Genomic DNA, 21,213 nt, shown 5'->3' with positions numbered 1-21,213 from the left:
TCTATTGACACACAAGTCAACATGGGTTTAGAAAATATCGTTCTTGTGAAACACAACTAGCTCTTTATTCATATGAAGCGCTAAGTTCTATTGACAAGGGATTTCAAATAGATTCCTTATTTCTGGATTTCCGGAAGACTTTTGACGCTGGACCACACAAGCGGCTCGTAGTGAAATTGCGTGATGTACACATGATATGGTGTCGTGGTGTGTGGCGTGGCCGCCTTATTTCGCTTAAGAAAACGTCACATCCAGAAGGATTTTACAGCACTGTGTACAGTAGAGGAGCAATTCGGATAGCATTATAGTCTGTATCAGCAGATTAGTACACCCTATCATAAATCAGAATCTGTGAAGCAATGGCCTGTTAACAGTAATATTCCCGCAATGCACTAGCCTGGTGAGAGTCGCGAGCTGATCGCAACTTTCAGGTGAGCTACAGCACTGACTTCACCCCAGACCACAGCGTCCAGTATCATTATTATTATGTTGCGAGTCGGTCACCTTTGTGTTCCGAGGAGCCTAATGTTCCTTCCTCACTGATAAATGGGTGGAAGGTGGCCAAAGGATCTGCGGCCATAGGAATCTGGACAGGCAGGCAAAATATTAGTCGGCAAAAGTGCATTTTAATTACATACAGGGTGTTTCACTAAATTTGTTTCCTTCTGTAAGTTACGAAGTAATAGGCGACGGAAATATTTATTGCCGTAGGTCACCATAGGAAACGATACACTGTCTGCGGAGCTATGAACATAGTTTATTGTGTTATTATCCAAAGAGTTACAGCAAAAAGACACATTTTTTTTAAGCAGTGTATACATCAATTTAAATTACATTCCTATAATTTTTAGTTTGGGAGGTACAACCCTTTAAAGTTTCAGGGGCAGATACCACACGCTGTATATAATACATGGCTGTGTGGTGGGTGATGGATGTTCTGGCGGTGGGAAGTTGATTTAAGTGAGATGTTCAAATGTGTGTCCATGTTCCTGAATGCACAATGCAGTGCGCCTTCTGAAGGATCTGCGGACGAGATGTAACATCGTCGGTGTCACGGAGCAACATGCCGGCAGTAGTGGCCGAACGGTTCTAGGCGCTTCAGTCTGGAGCCGCGCGACCGCTACGGTCGCAGGTTCGAATCCTGCCTCGGGCATGGATGTGTATGCTGTCCTTAGGTTAGTTAGGTTTAAGTGGTTCTAAGTCTAGGGGACTGACGACCTCAGAAGTTAAGTCCCATAGTACTCAGAGCCATTTGAACCATTTGAACGGAGCAACATGCGTCCTCGATGCGCCGTTTTAGATCATCTGGGGATGTAGGCTCAGTGACATAAACACGATCCTTTAGACATCCCCACAAAAAGAAATCTAATGGTGTTAAATCGGGCGACCTCGTGGGCCACGAATGAGGACCATGGCGCCCCAACCACGTTCCTGCAAACCTGTTGTTTAGTTCTTCCACAACAGCACGCCCAGAATGGGCTGGGTGACCATTGCGCTGCATCCAAATGTGGACTCTCTGTGTAGACAGACATGTTCAAGGAGGCCACCCAAACTGTCAGCTATAAACGCGCGATATAACTCACCTGTCAGTGTACCTGGGAAGTAGTGTGGACCGATGATTTCATCCCCAACGATTCCACACCATACACTAATAGACCACCTACGTTCACGGTCGACAGGTCATTCCCACCGATGGTTGTCAGCGGCCCAGTAGTGCAAGTTATGGCGATTCACTGCACCATAATTTGTGAACGTGGACTCATCAGAGAACATAACATCTTGTAAAGACTCCAGTGTGAAATAACGCATGGCCCATTTACAGAATGTAACTCTCGCACGGAAATTGTTCCCATGCAGTCCCTGGGTCAGTGACAGGCGGTGCGGGTTAAACCTGTAGCCGAGTTCTAAACGCCACACAGGTGTGAGACTGACACCAGCGACTGCAGTAACGGCTCGTAAGCTGACATGAAGATCGTGGTGTGCTGCAGCTAAAACAAACATCCCCGTCTCCTTACTTCTTGCAGTTCTTCGTCTGTTACTGCGGCACATTACCAAGCTGGCTGTTTCCAGAAGTCGTTGTTCGGCACGTAAGAACGTAATGGCTGACGGAGCTCTTCGCCTAGGATATCTCACAGCGTGCGTCATGGCTGCTTCAGTGGCATCTTGTCGGCACTCACCGAGCATCAGCAACATGTCAGCGTACCCGTTGTTCGTGTATGCCATCTTCATCCGATGTTAGTAACTGCGGCATATTGAGCCCCGTTTATTTGTGTGGCTGGAACTGTCGGGTATACGGCTGTGTGCGGCGACAGTCGGCAGTCTAACAGCGCATCGAGGAAGCTTCTCGCTCCGTGACACCGGCGACGTTACAACTCGGACGCATCACATTTAGAAGGCGCATTGCGTTATGCGCAGCGTGCGTGGTATCTGCCCCTGAAACTTTGAAGGGTTGTAGCTCCAAAACTAAAAGTGATAGGAATGTAATTTAAACTGATGTATACACAGCTAGTGTTACTGAACCCAGTACATGATAGAAACAAGTATTGTTCAATTTAAAAATTGCATCTTTTTGCTGTAACTCTTTGGATAATAACACAATAAACTATGTTCATAGCTCCGCAGACAGTGTACCATTTCTTATGGTGATCTAACGCAATAAACATTTCCGTCGCCTATTACTTCGTAACTTATAGAGGCAAACACATTTAGGGAAACACCCTGTATATTGTACTCAACTTGTGGGTGAAGAAATGCTACCCTGTTGACAACTGGTGGCAGTCGTGGTTACCTATGAGCAGAGGCTCGACACACATGTGCGTCAACGCACATTGAATGATTGCCAGTACAGCTGTTTATTATCAATAGCTCAGTGTAACGTTCAGCACCAACTAGCGACGAGAAGTAACCTTGAACTAGAAGTCTGGTGCCCAGGTGCCCGCCGCTTATAACTCTGTCCTAGCAGTCTTCACTAACTGGCAGCCAAGAGATTCTTCGTTGCGATGTTCAAACCGCCACTCGCAGTGCCTGCAGGAATCTTCAAGGTGCCGACTCCAACACCATCGGTAGGCTACGATACTACAACTACACTGCAGACCAAAGGAACTGATACATCTGCCTAATTTTGTGTGAGACCCATGCGAGCCGCAGAAGTGCCGCAACACGACATTCGCATGGACTCGACTAATGTCTGAAGTAGTGTTGGAAGGAACGGACACCATGAATCCTATAGGGCTGTAAATAAATACATAAGAGTAAGAGGGGGAGCAGATCTCTTCTGAACAGCATGTGCAAGACATCCCAATTATGCCCAGTAATGTTCATGTCTCCGGAGTTTAGTGGCCAGCGGAAGTGTTTAAACTCAGAAGAGCGTTTCAGGAGCCACTCTGTAGCAATTCTGGGCGTGTGGAATGTCGCATTCTCCGTCGGAATGCACAGTGGACATGAATGGATCCAGGTCATCAGACAGGATGCTTACGTACGTGTCACCTGTCAGAGTCGTATCTAAACGTATCACAGGTCCCATATCACTCCAAGTGCACACTCCCCATACCATTACAGAGCCTCCACCATCTTGAACATTCTCCTGCTGACATGCAGTATCCACGAGTTCATGAGGTTGCCTCCACACCCGTACACGTCCATCCACACGATACAATTTGGAATAAGACTCGTCCGACCAGGCAACACGTGTTCAGTCATCAACAGTCCAATGACAGTGTTGACAGGTCCAGGCGAAGTGTAAGGCTTTGTATAGTGCAGTCATCAAGGTTATACGAGTGGGCCTTTGGTTTCGAAATCCCATATCGATGATGTTTCGTTGAATGGTTCGCACGCTCACACTTGTTGACGGCGCAGCATTGAAATCTGCAGCATTTGCAGAAGGGTTGCACTTCTGTCACGTTGAACGATTCTCTTCATTCGTCGTTGGTCCCGTTCTTGCAGGATATTTTTCTGGCCGCAGCGATGGCGGAGATTTGATGTTTTACCGGATTCTTGATATTCACGTTACACTCGTGAAATGGTCGTACGGGTAAATTCCCGCTTCATCGCTACTTTGCTGTGTCCCATCGCTCGTATGTCGACTATAACACCACTCTCAAACACACTTAAATCTTGATAATGTGCCATTGTAACAGCAGGAATCGATCTAACAACTGTGCCAGATGCTTGTATTATACAGGCGTTGCCGACGGCAGCGTCCTATTCTGCTTATTTAAATATCTCTGTATTTGAATGTGCATGCCTACACTAGTTTCTTTGCCGCTTCAGCGTACATTCTCTAGTTTTAGTTCTTGAGAAAATATGGATTGCCATTCCTCCACAGACAATCACATTTCACTAAAAGTATTCTGTGAAGAGCTGAAGCCGTCATTAAGGCGATGGGTGGACTGACACTCACTGATGTCTGTATACTTTTGATGACATAATGTAGACTAAAGTAGTAATGACGCATATGTGGGGATATGACTGCTGGCTGTCTGGACATGTGCAACGGACAAGTTTAAGACCACCCAGCCCATGTCTCTTGGCCTGGTTCGAGCAGGCTACGGGCTACTCCACATGGCTTTCTGGGATGGTGAGCTTAGTACAGCGTGCTGCACCACAGATGGCAGGCTATCCTAGCAGGTCAGCTCGCCAATTGTGCACATTGATTCCTACCATGCGTTATTGTCTAGGAGACAGATTGCTGCTGTGTAGAAAAATCATGATGTGCGTGTCTGATGTATCACAACATGCTTAATGTGTAGCCTTTCTCACAGTAGGTACAAATGAACAAACTTTCAGGTTATTCACACACTTATAACATTATGCTTAACAACAAACATATGCATACTGTGTACACAGCGAGTTTCTTTTAAGTTGGGACAATTAAATATCTCGGAAACGACCCATCTTACGAAACAATATTCTAAGCAAAAACTTTATATTACCAAAGGGGCATCTGTTTGTACTACAACTGGCAACCTCATAACCATCCCTCTTGCGTGGGTGCGTTCAGCTTCGTATTTTCATGAACACCCGATTTTTATTGCATATTCGTATTCTAAGCCCGAAATTATGTACGGTTTACTCAAACCATTGTTTTGCATTTGAAGTAGCCTAGATGGTGCTGTAATCGACAAATATCAAGCGTGCCCGTTTTTCAAATAAGAACCGAGACATCTGGTCATCAATTTCATTTACGATATAAATGTAAAGGTTTGTGTTCTAATGGCTGATATTTATGTTCGAAATTTACCCTAGTGTAGTAAATTTGAATGGACGGTACAATATTGTTAGTCATTTCAACGCCTGGTTAGGAACTACGTTTAGTGTGATCCACGAACAAAAAAGTGGGTCTAATAGTTTTCTGTTCCAATCGAGCTGCTTGATTTCGGCGAGATCCCTTCCCTCGCACCACTGAGGTGCTTAATTTCGATGTGTATTCTTGGCAGGTGCCTCCGTCTCTTTAATAAGGTAAAATGTTCTTGAAGTGATAATGGTTGTGGTTTGTATTCCACCGGTAACCGCACATAGTTACGGCGGTTGGGTAAAACACACACCAAAATCAGTCACCCTGATGGCGGGGTTCGAGGGCGGTCACCGAAATCAAGCAAGCATTCCTGTGCTCTGTGGACTCACCACAATCAACCCCGAAGGGAACTACCGGTATAGAAGTACAAAACTGAAATTCCGTTGCAATAATTACGTCTGTTGTTTGAAACTGATAAACAATATTTTATTCAAAATAATCTCCACTGCTCTTTATACATTTCTGTCATGTCTGCGGCAGGCTATGAATTCCACGCCAAAAAACCGTTCTTCTTTTGAAGCGAACCAGTCAGCGAGCCATTTTTGTACTTTGTCATACGAATTGAAGCGTCGGTCAGCTAGAGCGTGTCCCAGTGATGCAAATAGATGATAATCGGACGGGCCCAAGTGTAGAGAATAAGACGCATACCCCTGGTGTTTCCCAACTGAACGCATCGATCTTGTCCCTGACCCGTATTTCTCTGTTATTGGGCGCTATCATCGAACAATATGACTTTGTGTTGCCTTTCCCACTGTTCCGCTCGGTTTTCACGTAATGCTCGATTTAAATCGATCATTTGCTGGTGGTAGCGATCAGTGTTAACGGTTTGACCAGGTTTTAGCAGCTCATAATAGATGACACCCTTCTGATCCCTGTCTTCTTTCCACAGCGATTTGGTCTTGCAACGCATGTTCATGTTCTGCCTGAATTCACCCATGATTTATGACACTTAACCCTAGGACGCCTAAGGGGGGAGGGAGGGGGGTTCGTTGAACCCACAATTTTTTTATGTCCCCTGCGTTTGCCCAAGTAACTTTCATACCACATATTCCCTTTGAGTTATTGTTTTTTGACTATTTTATGAAACATTAGTGTCAATATATTTTATAGAAAATTCCTGCTTTGAAAGATAAAATAAACAAACTTATTGTGGGTCCAACAAACCCCCCCCCCCCCTTAGGCTTCCATGCTATAGAAAATTTCTCTTAGTAGGATTTCGTATTTCTCATCTCCACAACAATGCAAGTTAGTTTCGTGTTGGTTGGTATTCTTGATATTCACAACAATCGGTTTACTTTCAGAGGAAGTGATTGTTGATGTCTGTCAGCTGTTATTTATCTTGTAATCTTGCAGTGAGTTTGTGCAGTTCCCAACACGTAGGCCCCCAGTATCTTTGATGTCCTACACAGTAAAAATGAAACCAAGTAAGAACTTCCTGATATTTTCAACAATGCTCCAAGATAAAGGCACTGTTGGAGGAGAGAAGAATAAAACTGAGATAAATGCATATTATAATTCCACTAAAGGTGGAATTGATACCATTGATCAAATGGCGCGTATGAACACCTACAAGAGGGGAACAAAGAATGGCCGCTATCTGTATTTTACTCTCTCATCGACGTTTGTGCTACCAATGCAACCACCATATTCATCCAGCAACATCCAAGATGGAATGAAGAGAAACACAACAAATGGAAACTTTATCATCTGCAAGCTGGGATGGAACTAGTAAATTGCAGGTAGAAGAAAGAAGTGCCAATGCAAGAGAGATATCTAACCAAATTGTTCAATCAATGGAGACTATTCTACAAAAGAAAATCAAAGAAGTGACAACAGAACCACGTCAGCCTCCTGCAGGGAAAGGTCGGTGCCATGTTTGTGTAAGAAAAGTTAAACAAAGAAGCAGAATTACAGCAATCTAAGTAAACCAAAACAGTTTTGTGGACAGTTGTCATAAACATGTGTGTAACACACATTCAGAAAAAATTGTGATGTGTGTCTCTTGCCTTGAAGTTGAGGACTCAGAGTAGTCTATTGTATATGAACACATCTGTATTTTGTATTGAAATATGTTAATTTTTTATTCACTCAGTCCAATATTTATAACAATTAACAACATTTATAAACCGATGCCTTAGTTAAAATACATAAACCATTTTGAAAGTTGTAATTTTTCGTCAGTAAACTTATTTAATACCTGTGGGCTCGCCGAACCTCACCTTAGGCATCCAAGTTAGAAAAAAAGGCTTGGGCGTCCTAGGGTTAAGATTCTCAAAATGTATCCATTTTTCGTCACCTGTCATTGTTCGACAGAGAAACGACTTTCTTTTGTATCTGGCAAGTAGCGTTTCACAAGTGGTCTTTCGGTTTGCTAGCTGTCTTTCATTCAGTTCATGCGAAACCCATTTTCCCACTTCCTGCGCCTTTTTCATGCTTTCAACCGAATCAAAACGGCTTTCTGCGTCACATTCCATTGTTCCGCGAGTTCCTGTTGAGTTTGAGTATCATCTTCATCCAACAAGACCTGCAATTCGTTGTCTTGGAACTTTTTCGGCGGTTTCCCGAGCTCGTCATTTCTCACGTCAAAATCACCACTTCTGAATTTATTGAACCACTCGAAACAGTGTTTTCCGAAGCGCATGTTCGCAAAAAGCTTAGACAAGCATTCGATGCGATTCTGCAGCAGTTTTCTTCAAATGATAACAGAAAACCAATGTGACGGCAAATCGTAGTTCGTAGGCACAAAACTCGGCATGTTTACGGGTTTGAAACAGATACCGATGTGTGGAACGTGGGTTAGTATGTGTTGATATTGTCGTCATCCGTTGCAGGAAGCAGATGGCGCTGCAGACACGGTCTCGCGGGCCCTACTCTGACGGCTAGCACCATCTATAGGGAAATTCCGGTTTCATACTTTGAAACCTGGTAGAAACTGCGTTACCATACAAGTAGCTTATATGCCAGAAATATCAATGTCCAGCCACATTATTTGTACTGTACAATCTCATTTGCAACACTCAATAAACTTTTGAACATCGGTATCAATCGTTACAATACAAGCTTTAACATCGACATCGTAAATTAAATGTAGGATCAAATGCGTCGGTCATTAATTGCACTAACAAGTGAAACGTCCCCTTAGAACAATTATACAAGACTGAGCTTAAACTGATACACAATATTTTTTTAGCGCAACGCAATCTGACTTTCAAAAATCCCTACAAAAAAAATGGCCCTGACTAACATTAACCTATGCGTTTCACAAATCGCTTACCTCACAAAAATCTTGGTTACTCCCACTACTGAAATACAGCTAGCGCCACTACTGCCAGCTAAATAAAAGATTCAAACTATGGAAGGCACTAACTACTGATAGGGATAGTTAGCAAATGAAAGATATTAATAGAGAACAAACAATGTACTTACCTTAATATCATATATATATATATATATATATATATATATATATATATATATATATATATATAGCAGTTCATGACAAATTTCAAAACTCCGCCATCTCTCTCCCCACATCCACCACTGCTGGCGGCTCACCTCCAACTGCGCAACGCTACGCGCTGTTCACAGCCAGCTGCCTAACACTACAATGGCGAGTATTACAACAATGCAAAGCAGCCACAGACTGCACACAGCACAGCCAGTGATTTTCATACAGAGGTGGCGTTGCCAATAAAAAAACCTAAACAGCCTACTTACACAAGTACGCTTGATACTTGTCGACACACACGAATGGGAAACAATGGTTTGAGGAAACTATATCTGTTTTTTGGGAGAGAATTCAAATATGCAATAAAAGTGAGGGATTCCCATATGGAAGTACTAAGCTGATCCAGCTCAGCTGATCCCGCTCACGCAGGAGGGGAGGTTAGGAGATGGCTGATTGTAGCACAGACAGATGTCCGCTTTACTAATATTAACTATTCACCAGGAACATTTCCTTCGTACAGTGCGTCGTTTTCGAGATTCTTAGTCACCTCAAGTTTACACAAAAACTCTGTATATTTCAAATAGCCTACAATGCAGCTTTCTAAGTAAACTTTTCTCCCACCTTCCCCTATGTCAGCGTCGTTTGTGGAAGAGGAAATTCAGGAAATTTCGTTTACAGGGAGCCAGGCATAAACAATGTGGTTCTTACTATATAGGTTTCTACCCTGTCACTTTGAGGTTTTAGAGGGTGAAAAGGACTGTAACTGATGATTAGTTTCATTTATAGAGCTCTCTTAGTTGTTCAGGGTTGCCTGTGTATCACACATTCCGCTTATTATGCACTCTTTAGCAAAATAGCGAAGCACCCTGACTGGCAGGTGGAAACAAAGGACTCTTCAGCGATTGACGGAGCAAAACACTTGGCAATATGAGCCCACTTATCAGCATCGCTTTGCATGCCCTCTGATCTGAATGCATGCACTGATTCGACTGGAAGGGTGTTGTAAAACTATGTCGTCAGGCAAGCTGGCCACAGCTGTTCTAACTGGTCCTTGATATCGCATGGTCCAACACATGTTTTATTGGGGACACATCTGGAGCTCTTGATGGCCACGAGAGTACCTCAACATCATGCAGACAGTTGATAGACGCACACACCATGTGTGGATGAGCATTATCGTATTGAAAAATGGCACAACGATACTGTTGCTTGATTGATAACACATCGGGATTCTGATCATACAGTGGTATGTCACGGACATCGTGAGTTCCCTCAGTCACTACCAGCTGTGACCACAAGTCATATCTAATAGCTCCCAATACCGTAGATCGAGGAGTGACACAGGTGTGCCTCTCCAAAACAGTGAAAGAATGGGACTCCTCTCTCCTTGTCGCCATCATACCCTCTGTTGGTCATCTGGAGCAGTGCAGAAACGTGAGGCATTGACGAAAACAATGTCGCGCCATTCATCAACAGTCCGTGCTTGCTAGTCACGGCGTCACACTAAATGCCGCAGTTTGTCTTGTGTTATGGTTCTAATGGCAGTCCACACATGGGATGGTAATTCCCCAGTCCACCTGTTGCTAACCTGTGAGTAATGGTGACATAGAATGTTGCAGAGAGTCCATTACTTGTCCTCAGAAGGCAGGCGTTGATGTAAAGGTGTTGTCATGTGCTAGGTGATCAATACGGAGATCCTCCCTTGTGACGGTCAGACGTGGTACACCAGAACCTTGACAATGGGTATGTCTGCTCTCACATTCCCATGCAGTTCGACTTTGGGCCACTGTTACATCTGATTTCCTTAGAAGAATGGATATTGCACGTTTGAATCAGTCAGCGAAATAGAACCCACAAACTTTGTGAGCTTCTGGTAACGCTTTCACACGCGAGTACTCCGCACCTCCGTGTCCTTCACTGTCATCACTCAACATCTTTGCGCTGTTGACACCCCTTATCTACCCTGCCATGTCTGGTAAGACCACTAAACACGATCAACAGTAATGCACTTCGGCACTGATTCTAGCCGGCACAAAGAACTGCAACTCTAGTCATTTACGTACTATGCATATCCACTGTTGGTTGTGTTCATGAACGCAGTTACAATGGCATACTACCATGTCTTCTCAGTGCTTCAGTTTTTTTATCACACAGTGTAATTACTAAATGAAGACAAGAATTTATGGATGAGATAAAAATACTGAAGTTAGAAGGTATTATGTTTTCTGTTGTAGACCAGAAAACATTGTGCATTGCAAAAACAAAAGAAAAGGCCCAATGAAATACATCATACTTTGTCAAAAAGAAACAGATGAACTTCCCAACGTGCGATTAGTTCAACTGTTATTATGCGATCTTCCTTGTAACAAGTATTAAATATTTGAAATACGTTTTACTAGCCACAATGTGAAATAGAAAAATAACTAGTTACACGTGAAAAATGTTAGAATGTTACTCTTCCTTACGTCATAATGAGGGCAGACACGAAGACTAAATGTCGAGTCTCACAATTTAAGTGAAAAAATGTTAGTTTTTTCATTGTAATGAGTGGGTGTAAACATGCAATAACAAAGTAAAAGGTACAGCTTTTCTTTCCTTTCATTGCTCCTGCCCTCGTAGACTGAATTCTCTAACAGGATCAGATTCGTTGCCTTCGCCCTTTGAAAACATCGCGAAGAGAGTAAATGTATGTGAAAACAGTCATACATAGATCTGCAACAAATGACTGATAGAAATGCGGCTCAAAATTGTCTATTTACATAAAAATAAATAGTTTCTTTTGCTTCCAGAGCTAAGCTGGATAATCTTAGTTATTTCCGTTCCGAAACGTTTCAGAGCAGCATCATATGTTACATACACTAAGAAAATTATCAAACACAACGATTATTGTAATTTATTCGCACTTAAAACAAGAAGAAACAACGCATCGAACACGTGTACAATAAAAATGGTTCAAATGGCTCTGAGTACTATGGGACTTAACGTCTGAGGTCATCTGTCCCGTAGAACTTAGAACTACTTAAACCTAACTAACCTAAGGACATTACACACAACCATGCCCGAGACAGGGTTCGAACCTGCGACCGTAGCGGTCGCGCGGCTCCAGACTGTAGCGCCTAGAACCGCTCGGGCACCCAGGCCGGCCGTGTACAATATTCTAGTACACTACGTAATACATATTGGTACCTGTACATACTTGTAGATGTTCACTATTAGATTGGTGTGCATCTATGAAAGGGTTGGTGAGATGATGGATAAGAGACAGGGGCCATTTTGCTCCATCCAGTAGCGTCTTTCTGCTGCGTCTGTAGCGAAAGCTTCTGGGTGCACGTAGAACAGTTAACGTTGATGTTCATATCAGCTTAGGTATGGTAAGGGTACCTACTATTACAATGTTTATTGCGGGTAGTGTCAAACAAACATGATAAGAAGTGACAGCGATAGTTGTTTTAGTAGATAAATTTTTCCAGAGGGAGTCAGAAGCAGAAACAGTGACCCAATTTGGCACACACCCCAGCGTTGCCAGTTACCAAGTTTGTCAGTGGCTGGACCGAGTTGAACAGAGTGCACACTGGCAACACTGCAAATTATTCTGCGTGTCTCTCACTGTGCAACACAAATCGAGAACCAGCCTACTTACCTGCACATCGCACACCTCTTCAACACAGCGCCTCCCCCCTTACTTATCACAGCTCACCCATTGCATTGCCAGAGCACAGCTGAGGTGTGCGACCGGGACTCTACAGACCACGTGTCTGAATATAGTCACTACGCGAGATGTAAGCAGTGTCTTAACTGTTTCGTACAACAGCATGCTTTTCAGTTCTGAATCTCATGTTTTATACAATTATGTGAAGTGACTCTGTGTGGGAAATAGTGCTTATATGTGCTCCAAATGGGAAGCGCGCAGTTTGTGTAACACATGCAATAAAATGGCAGACGAGTGCCTTACTTGGTGACGACGATCTGGTCCTCGACCTCTGCGGTGCCCAGCCTGCGGTAGACGGAGAAGAGCATCCTGTCGCCATGGCAGGCAGACCCACGGCCGTCGATCAGTATGACGACGTACCGCCTGGTGGTCGTGAAGTAGCTGGGGAGATCCACATCGAAGGAGTCGTCTACTTGCTGGTGGCCTGGACCGGCGTACCTGTGGACGTATACAACGTTTCCTCGGTCTGCGATGTTCTAGCCTTCAAAACACTATGGTCGGTTTCCTGTCCACTCCCACTGTTAAAGCGCAAGCCGTAAACAGAGTAATAGTTGTCGTAAGATGTGCACCGAATGCATGAAAACAGAGAAAAACAGACAGTCCAGAAACGAAGCAGGGTCACTGCATGAATAGCGATGTGACACGCTAACAAGCACTTCATGCAGCACGGCACACATGACTTCTGGCTGCCGAGGTAGCCGAGATCAGAGCGAGAGGCGCCGGCCGCATGTCACGCCGGTTCCGCTTCCTGTGGCCGGCGGTGGCGGCGGTTAGAGTAGCGAGGTGAAGCATCACTGAGACGCTACCAGTACATGCTCTAGGCGGGAATACCGAAGTCAGCTAGTCATGTAAATGTAATTCTGAGCGAAAATGAAATGGCTTTGTACACTATAACTAAACATTAAATACACTGAAGCGCCAAAGAAACTGGAATACCCATGCATATTCAAATACAGAGATAAGCAAGCAGGTAGAAAACGGCGCTGCGGTCGGCAACGTCTATATAAGGCAACAAATGTCTGTCGCAGTTGTTTGATCGCTTACAGCTCCTACAACGGCAGGTTATCAAGGTTTAAGTGAGTTTGAACGTGGTGTTATGATCGGCGCAAGAGTGATGCGACACAGCATCTCCGAGGTAGCGATGAAGTGGGGATTTTCCCGTACGACCGATTCACGAGTGTACCGTGAATATCAGGAATCAGGTATAACATAAAATCCCTGGCATCGCTGCGGCGGGAAAAAGGTCCTGCACGAACGGAATCAATGACGACTGAAGAGAATCGTTCAGCATGACACAAAACTGTAACCCTTCGGCAAATTGCTGCAGACTTCAATACTGGGCTCTCAACAAGTATCAGCGTACGAACCACTCAACTAAACATCATCGATATGGGCTTTCGGAGACGAAGGCACACTCGTGTACTCTTCGTGACTGCACGACACAAGAGCTTTACACCTCGCCTGGGCCCGTCAACACCGACATTGGCCTGTTGATGACTGGGAACATGTTGTCTGGTCGGACGAGTCTCGTATCAAGCGAATGGACGTGTACGGGCATGGAGACGACCTCGTGAATCCATGGAGCATCATGAAAGTAGGGGACTGTTCAAGATGGTGGAGGCTCTGTAATGGTGTGGGGCGTTTGCAGTTGGTGTGATATGGTACCCCCAATACGTGTAGATACGACTCTGACGGGTGACACGTACGTCAGCACCCTGTCTGATTCCCTGCATCCATTCATATCCATTGTGGATTCCATCGGACTTGGGCAATTTCAGCAAGACAATGCGACACTCCACAGGTGCAGAATTGCTTCAGAGTGACCCCAGGAACACTCTTCCGAATTCAAACACTTCCCCTGGCCACCAAACTCCCTAGACATGAACATTATTGAGCATATGTGCGATGCCTTGCAACGTGTTGTTCAGAAGAATGGATTTACGGACAGCCCTCCACAATTCATGGTGTCGATTGCCTCCAGCACTAGGGCATTATGAACAGGTGCTCGATCGTGTTGAAAGATGCAATCGTCATCCCCGAACTGCTCTTCAACACTGAAGGTGCTTAGAAGGTGCTTAAAACAGCAATGTAGGCTGGTGCTGTGATAGTGCCACGCGAAACAACAACGGGTGCAAGCCCCCTCCATGAAAAACACGACCACACCATAACGCCACTGCCTCCGAATTTTATAGTTGGTACTACACACGCTGCCAGATGACGTTCACCAGGCATTCGCCATACCCACATCCAGCCATCGGATCGCCACATTGTGCACCGTGATTCGTCACTCTACACAACGCTTTTCTTTATCAGTCGTCCAATGTTTACGGTCCTTACACCAAGCGAGGCGTCGTTTGGCATTTACCGGCGTGATGTGTGGCTTATGAGCAGCCGCTCGCCCATGAAATCCAAGTTTTCTCACCTTCTGCCTAACTGTCATAGTGCTTTCAGTGGATCCTGACGTAGTTTGGGTGAATTCCTGCCTGATGGTCTGGATAGATGTTTGCGTATTACACATTACGACCCTGTCGTCGGCGGTCTCTGTCAATCAACAGACGAGGTCGGCCTGTACGCTTTTGTGCTTTACTTGTCCCTTCACGTTTCTACTTCACTATCACATCGGAAACAGTGGACCTAGGGATGTTTAGGAGTGTGGAAATCTGGCGTACAGACGTATGACACAAGGGACACCCAATCACCTGACCACGTTCGAAGTCCGCGAGTTCCGCGGACCACCCCATTCTGCTTTCTCACGATGTTAATGACTACTGAGGTCACTGATATGGGGCACCTGCTGTAGGTGGCAGGACAATGCACCTAATATGAAAAATGTATGTTTTTTGGGGTGACCGGATACTTTTGATTATATAGTGTATCATTTATCAGAAATACGACTTTGGCCATGGAAACTAACCTTACAAGGAGCACAAAAATAACACTGTGTAACAACGCTAGTTTATTAGAAAATGCAACACCCAACTGGAGCCAAGACTTTAACCACGCACTTGACAGACAATACATACGAATAACACACTCTATACTGACACAACAAGCTAACATACAATGAAGCACAAACTGGTGACTGACCTACAAGGTTTATAGGTGTGACAGAAGTAACCCACGCCATGACCTGACTGTGCCTTTTGATTCTGTTTCAGTTACAATACAATCAGAGTACAACCCAGTCTCGCCATACGTTTCCAATTGAAGCACCTCTATGTAAGCACAGCTCCATCAATATAGGCACAACGTGCTCGCAGTGAGTTTTGACAATTCAAATCCTTGTCACACACTAATGCTAGCACACATGCAGTTGTAGACACACTCTGCGGCATTGTGGCATAGATCACTGTTACACCTCCCTTTAGAATAGTCATAAGGGAAACTGTTTTCCATAATTCGTGCCTAGCTTCCAGAAGCCACATCATCTGGATGTATGGTGGTAACACCATCTGCTGTCCAAGCCAAACAATGTCTGTGTGAGAGACAGCCACACCACATGCCGATCGTTGCTTTCCCATGGTTCAGAGCCACCTCTCCCAGTCTCTGACTCCACATCACTGTAGTGCTCCTCGAGGGCCCACGTTGAACGCTTACATAAACCAAATGCCAACTCCACTGCAGCACCCTCAGCTGAAAACTGTGGCCCACCGCTTGGCCAGTCACTCTGATAATAGAGGCAACAATGGCTGACGTGCCAGTGTTAAACCTGGGGCTTGTCCACCTCTGCCCACAGTGGCCCTGGTGCTGGCTCAGGTTGGTTCAAAATGGTTCAAATGGCTCTGAGCACTGTGGGACTCAACTTCTGAGGTCGTCAGTCCCCTAGAACTTAGAACTACTTAAACCTAACTAACCTAAGGACATCACACACATCCATTCCCTAGGCAGGATTCGAACCTGCGACCGTAGCGGTCTCGCGGTTCCAGACTGTAGCGCCTAGAACTGCACGGTCACTCCAGCTGGCCTCAAGTTGGTGTGGCTGCTACCACATCATATTACCAACTTCAAGTCCAGTTATTACCGCCTGCCCGCACCCAACCTCCAGGCATCTGCCTACATTCCACTGCTCGGTGGCTAACTCTCAGGCAGGGATTCTGGGAGATAACAGTCCGACGACCCACCATGCACGGCCCAGTACCTCACTCGGCGTCTAGTCCTCCACTGCTCATTGGACTGTGAGCCAGCTTCTGGTTGTTGCATGACTTAAAGTAGTACTGCCCACAGCCCAACCACTGTGGCATGCAGCCACAGCAAAGCTCAGCATAATGCTGCAAACGCCAATTGGCCAACACACGCACCCCCTTGTGTGATTTGAGTGCTGGACGTGTGCTGGAGCGACAAGGTGAATGGAAGGAGGGCGAGTCGGGAATTTCATTTCACAGCACACAACATCAGAAAAGAATGGTTTGCTGAATTTCGTCATTGCAGTGCCTCTGTTGATGACGAATTTCGCGAAGGCCAAAATCAGCTGTTGTTCCAAAAAACTTCGATGCTGTGTGCAGCACAGGACAAACAGGAAGAAACTTTACAACCCACTACAAGGAACATATGGATGCCCTTCGACTCAAAAACATAAGTACGTCCAAATTTACATCACAAATCGCTCATTATAAACACTCTCTTGGTAATATCAGCAACAAACTTTCTGTTCTACATATTGCTGACAAAGGTTTGCAGATGGATCTCATTGAACAATTAGAGATTTACATTCACAGCTAAATTAACAGGAAAAATCACTAATGAACAAATTGAATCAATGCAGAACTCTTTCTTCCAGAATTTTCGGGACATCCTGGTACCAAATTACCAAAAAAGACGATAATAAGACATATTCATCCTCCTGCATAAATGATATTCTCTTAGTCATATAACAAATATGGCTTTTTGTAACTCATTAATTCTTTAGTTGCATAGTAAATAATCATCTTGAGGTTGAAGCTCTTCTTTCTGCAATTGCTTACAAATAGATTTGTTTTTGGAGAGAATCTGCCTTGAGCAAAACACAGTTTTTACTTTCTTTTCATTTTCAATCTGAAGTTTAGCATGATCACTGAGGTCTTTTATTATCTTTCTACAAAACAGGAAAAATGCTTTTTACGACTTGTACATACATAAATTTGAATTTTTAAGATAGTATCTACATATCTGAAAAACAAAGTTTTGTATATATACCTCGCTACCACATGCTGTGGAGTTCTTGGATGTTTATTTTATTTCATGCAGTTGTTTGGTTTCACAGTTTGTCATGTGCAACCATATAGAAATTAATGTATAACAGTTATTTACTTCGAAAGTTTAGGACCGGCCATGTTATGGTTATGTCTACCACTAACTACTACTATGTGGAAGATTGTGTGTGTGTGTGGGGGGGGGGCGGGGGGTTGTTTGCTTTTGGACAGGGAATTTGAGGTGTTTATGAGTTGGTGTTGTCTGACAGCTCTTTGAGGGCAGACAACAAAGTTCATCTGCAGGGAAAGGCGTATTCATTCATTATTTGTATTCTTTCGTTTATGACTCTATATTTGGTTATTTTCTTCAGTTATTAGTTTCAGTGGGGGGGGGGGGGGGCTGTTGCTGAATCTGAGAATTTTAGAGTCTTTTTTGATTTTTGTTGGGCTGTAGAGTGACAGCTGTTACTTTTTACTGCTCTTCTGTGTTCTGTACATCTGGTATCAAAGTTTCTGCTTGTCTGTCTAATACAAATCTGTTTCAACTCCTGGCACGTCAGTTGGTAATGCTTGTGTTTGTTGCCCTTCATTTTCTCAGTATTGACTTGTCTGCCCTGTAGGCTATTTTTAGCCTTTGCTTTTTGAATATGTTGCCTATTCTAAGGCCTGTTTTGTTGTTATGAAAGTGTACCATTTACTTGTTGTTAAATAGGTTGTTGTCTTCACTGAGTGTAGTTTTGTTCAGTCCGTGCAGCATGTACTGGAAACTGGCTAGTTTGCGTGCAGTCCGACGATTAGAGTATTTGTGTGTGGCTGTGTTGGAGGTGGTGACTTTTCTGATTAGGTAAAATTGGTGTTGGTTGTTGTCTCTGTGTATTGTGAGGTCAATGGAATTTAACATTTTGTCACTTTCTGTTTCTATGGTGAATTTTCTTGTTGGGTGAAATGTGTTTATATCATTGTGGAGTTGTTGAAAGTGACTGGATGTTTCATCTAGAAAGCGAATGTCATCCACATACCGATAGCAATACACTATCCTATATTGTTTGGGTCTTACTGTTGTTTCAATTATTTTGTTTTCAATGTGAGTGAGGAAGATGTTGGCTAGGAGACAACTGATCAGTAGATGAGTGGAACTGTTTGCCAAAGGAGAAACAGTTTTGCTCTGTGATCAGTTTTAGAATGCTAGCTATTTGTTTTATGTGTGGTTTGAGAATGACTTTCTGTTGTCCTAATTGTTGTTTGATAATGTTGATGATTTGAGTGGTGGAGATATTCGTGTACATGGATGTGATGTCGAATGATGTAAGTATGGCTGTTGTGGGTATGTTGATTTCTTTGTTTTTATTTTTGTACCAGCCCTTTGGTGTTGTGTATGCTTCTGTTGTTTGTGTATACATCATGTTTCTATCAGTATGGGTATTTTTCTCTGGGTAGCTGATATGTGGATGCGCCTCTGAAGTTTACCACTGGATGTGTCGCAATGTCCTTCTTGTGGAGCTTTTGTAGGCTGTTCGGTGTAGGTGCCTAGTGGTTCTTCTTTATTACCAATTTCACTTTGTTTTGTGAATATGTGCGACAAATTTTTAGGAATGTCAGTGTATTTTTCTTGTATCTTTGTGTTCGGTAAATAGCTGGCTTTGGTATGTTGTTGTCTTCTACAAACTTTAAGGTTTTGTTTTTGACATGAAACTCAGCCCAACAAACATCAACACAGGCTTCAAAATTCTCAAATGCAGCAGCAGCCCCACTAAAACTAATAATTGAAGAAAATTATCAAATACAAAAAAACTGAAGGAAAACAAGTAATAAATGAATACACAGTTCTCTGCAATGGAATTCGGTTCCCTGGCCTCAAAGAACTATCGCACCCCACATTATCGTTTCCACTAACACACACACATACAATCATCTACATAGTATTAGTTCATAGTAGGCATAACCATAACATGCCGAGTCGTAAAATTTCGAAGTAAATAACTGTTCTACATTAAGTTCTATATGGTTACTGATGACAAATTGTGAAACAAAACAGTTGCATTAAATAACATGAGAATACAGGAAGGTAACAAGGTACATATACAAAATTTTATCTGTTTTTCATACATATGTAAATAGTGTTTTAAAGACTCAAATTTACATGTGTGTAAGTAGAAAAAAGCGTTTTTCTGTTGTATAGGAAAATAGTAAAAAATCCATTGATAATGCTGAAACTTCAGCGGAACATGTATGGGAAATAAAAAGAAAAACTTTGTTTCCCTCAAGACGGATACTCTCCAAAAACAAATCTACATTCTAAGTATTTAACTCTCTTCGTCATTCGACAACCATGGCATGCTGTATGCCATTCCCTTTTCAATTACTTAGTAAATATTTCACTCTGTGTTTTCGTGTGTTGTGTACCCTCATATAATGCCAATATAAGAATACACCCGCAGTTAGCAAGATTCACTTAAATATATTACTGTAGCTGTAAATATTTATTCTGTAATACGGTGTATCTCAGGCCAAACACCATGCTGCAGCAAAATGTGATATCTATTTTATACACATCTTTGTTTTTACATCCAGTCTTTATATTCTGTAAATAAGTGTGAAACCACGTGCAGCTAAATACTGTATATATTTGTGTATATATCTGGTGATGTTCATTATGGGAAAGTATTTGCTACGGATACTACGATGCAGTGCATTGCAGGTACCGCAAGCGTAACAACATTTCTGTTTCATAAATGTTTCTTTACCGATTACTAAACTTCCGTCATTTCGCCAGCACCATCGTCATTGCGTCCAGCTACACTCGGTCCTCGGCATAATGTTCTTGTAGCATCTCCACCCAATGATGAGCTTGCATTGACTCAAAAACTAGCTAATGGTAAAATAAATCTTATCAAAAATGCCAAAACTGACTTGTTGCACATTTACACTCATATAAATCACCAAACTGTGTGCACCATGACTGAAGAGCATCGGCGTGTAACTCCCGGCGACGTAGAGACATCCCTGAGCGTATCTGATGCTAAATTCTATTTTGCATCAGCGCTTAGCTGTATAAGTGACGTGTTACCGAGGGATTCCGTACAGTTTCACTAAACCTGAACGTCTCAATTGCTCCAATGAAATACTCAAAAAATTCGTCCAAGGAAAGCCAAAAATCCATAAACAGCTTCGTAAGAGTATACGAGTATTGCATATATTCGTATATGCCGGGAACTAAGGTGCAATAAAGTGTTTCGGTATCCCGGGAAGGAACGGAAGTGGTTCATTGGTAAAGCGCATCCAAGAAAGAAATCGTTTCTTTCTTCAATTACATTGGGCACATCACTTTCATTATTTAACATCGGAGAACGGTTGATACTTAATTGTATAAAACTATTTGTTTTCATAAGTCATCGACGAAATCAAACAACGGAAAGCGTTTTATCATTATTTAGCATGAGTGGCAAGTTTGGCGAAAAGTAACATGAAATTGATGTCTCATTGCTCGTATTCAACTGATTTACACCCTAATAAATTCTTAGTGTTCTCTTCCTCGAAACAAAAAAATTCGTCGACAACAATTTCCACCGCCTCGAAAAGCTGTTTCGTGCTTGGA

The 21,213-nt window shown here is 43.3% G+C and overlaps 1 protein-coding gene across 1 annotated transcript in view; it reads right to left on the bottom strand.

Moving 5' to 3' along the window:
* Nucleotides 1-21,213, bottom strand: part of LOC126262316 (venom dipeptidyl peptidase 4-like) — a 315,546-nt gene that overhangs the window by 37,734 nt on the left and 256,599 nt on the right. The window contains exon 13 of the mRNA XM_049958868.1: nt 12,694-12,888. Coding sequence (XP_049814825.1) covers nt 12,694-12,888 — 195 coding nt within the window. The remainder of the gene's footprint in view (nt 1-12,693; nt 12,889-21,213) is intronic.

This window comes from Schistocerca nitens, chromosome 6 (genome assembly GCF_023898315.1).
Source record: "Schistocerca nitens isolate TAMUIC-IGC-003100 chromosome 6, iqSchNite1.1, whole genome shotgun sequence".
Lineage (NCBI taxonomy): Eukaryota > Metazoa > Arthropoda > Insecta > Orthoptera > Acrididae > Schistocerca > Schistocerca nitens.
This window is presented reverse-complemented; position numbering and strand designations above follow the sequence as displayed.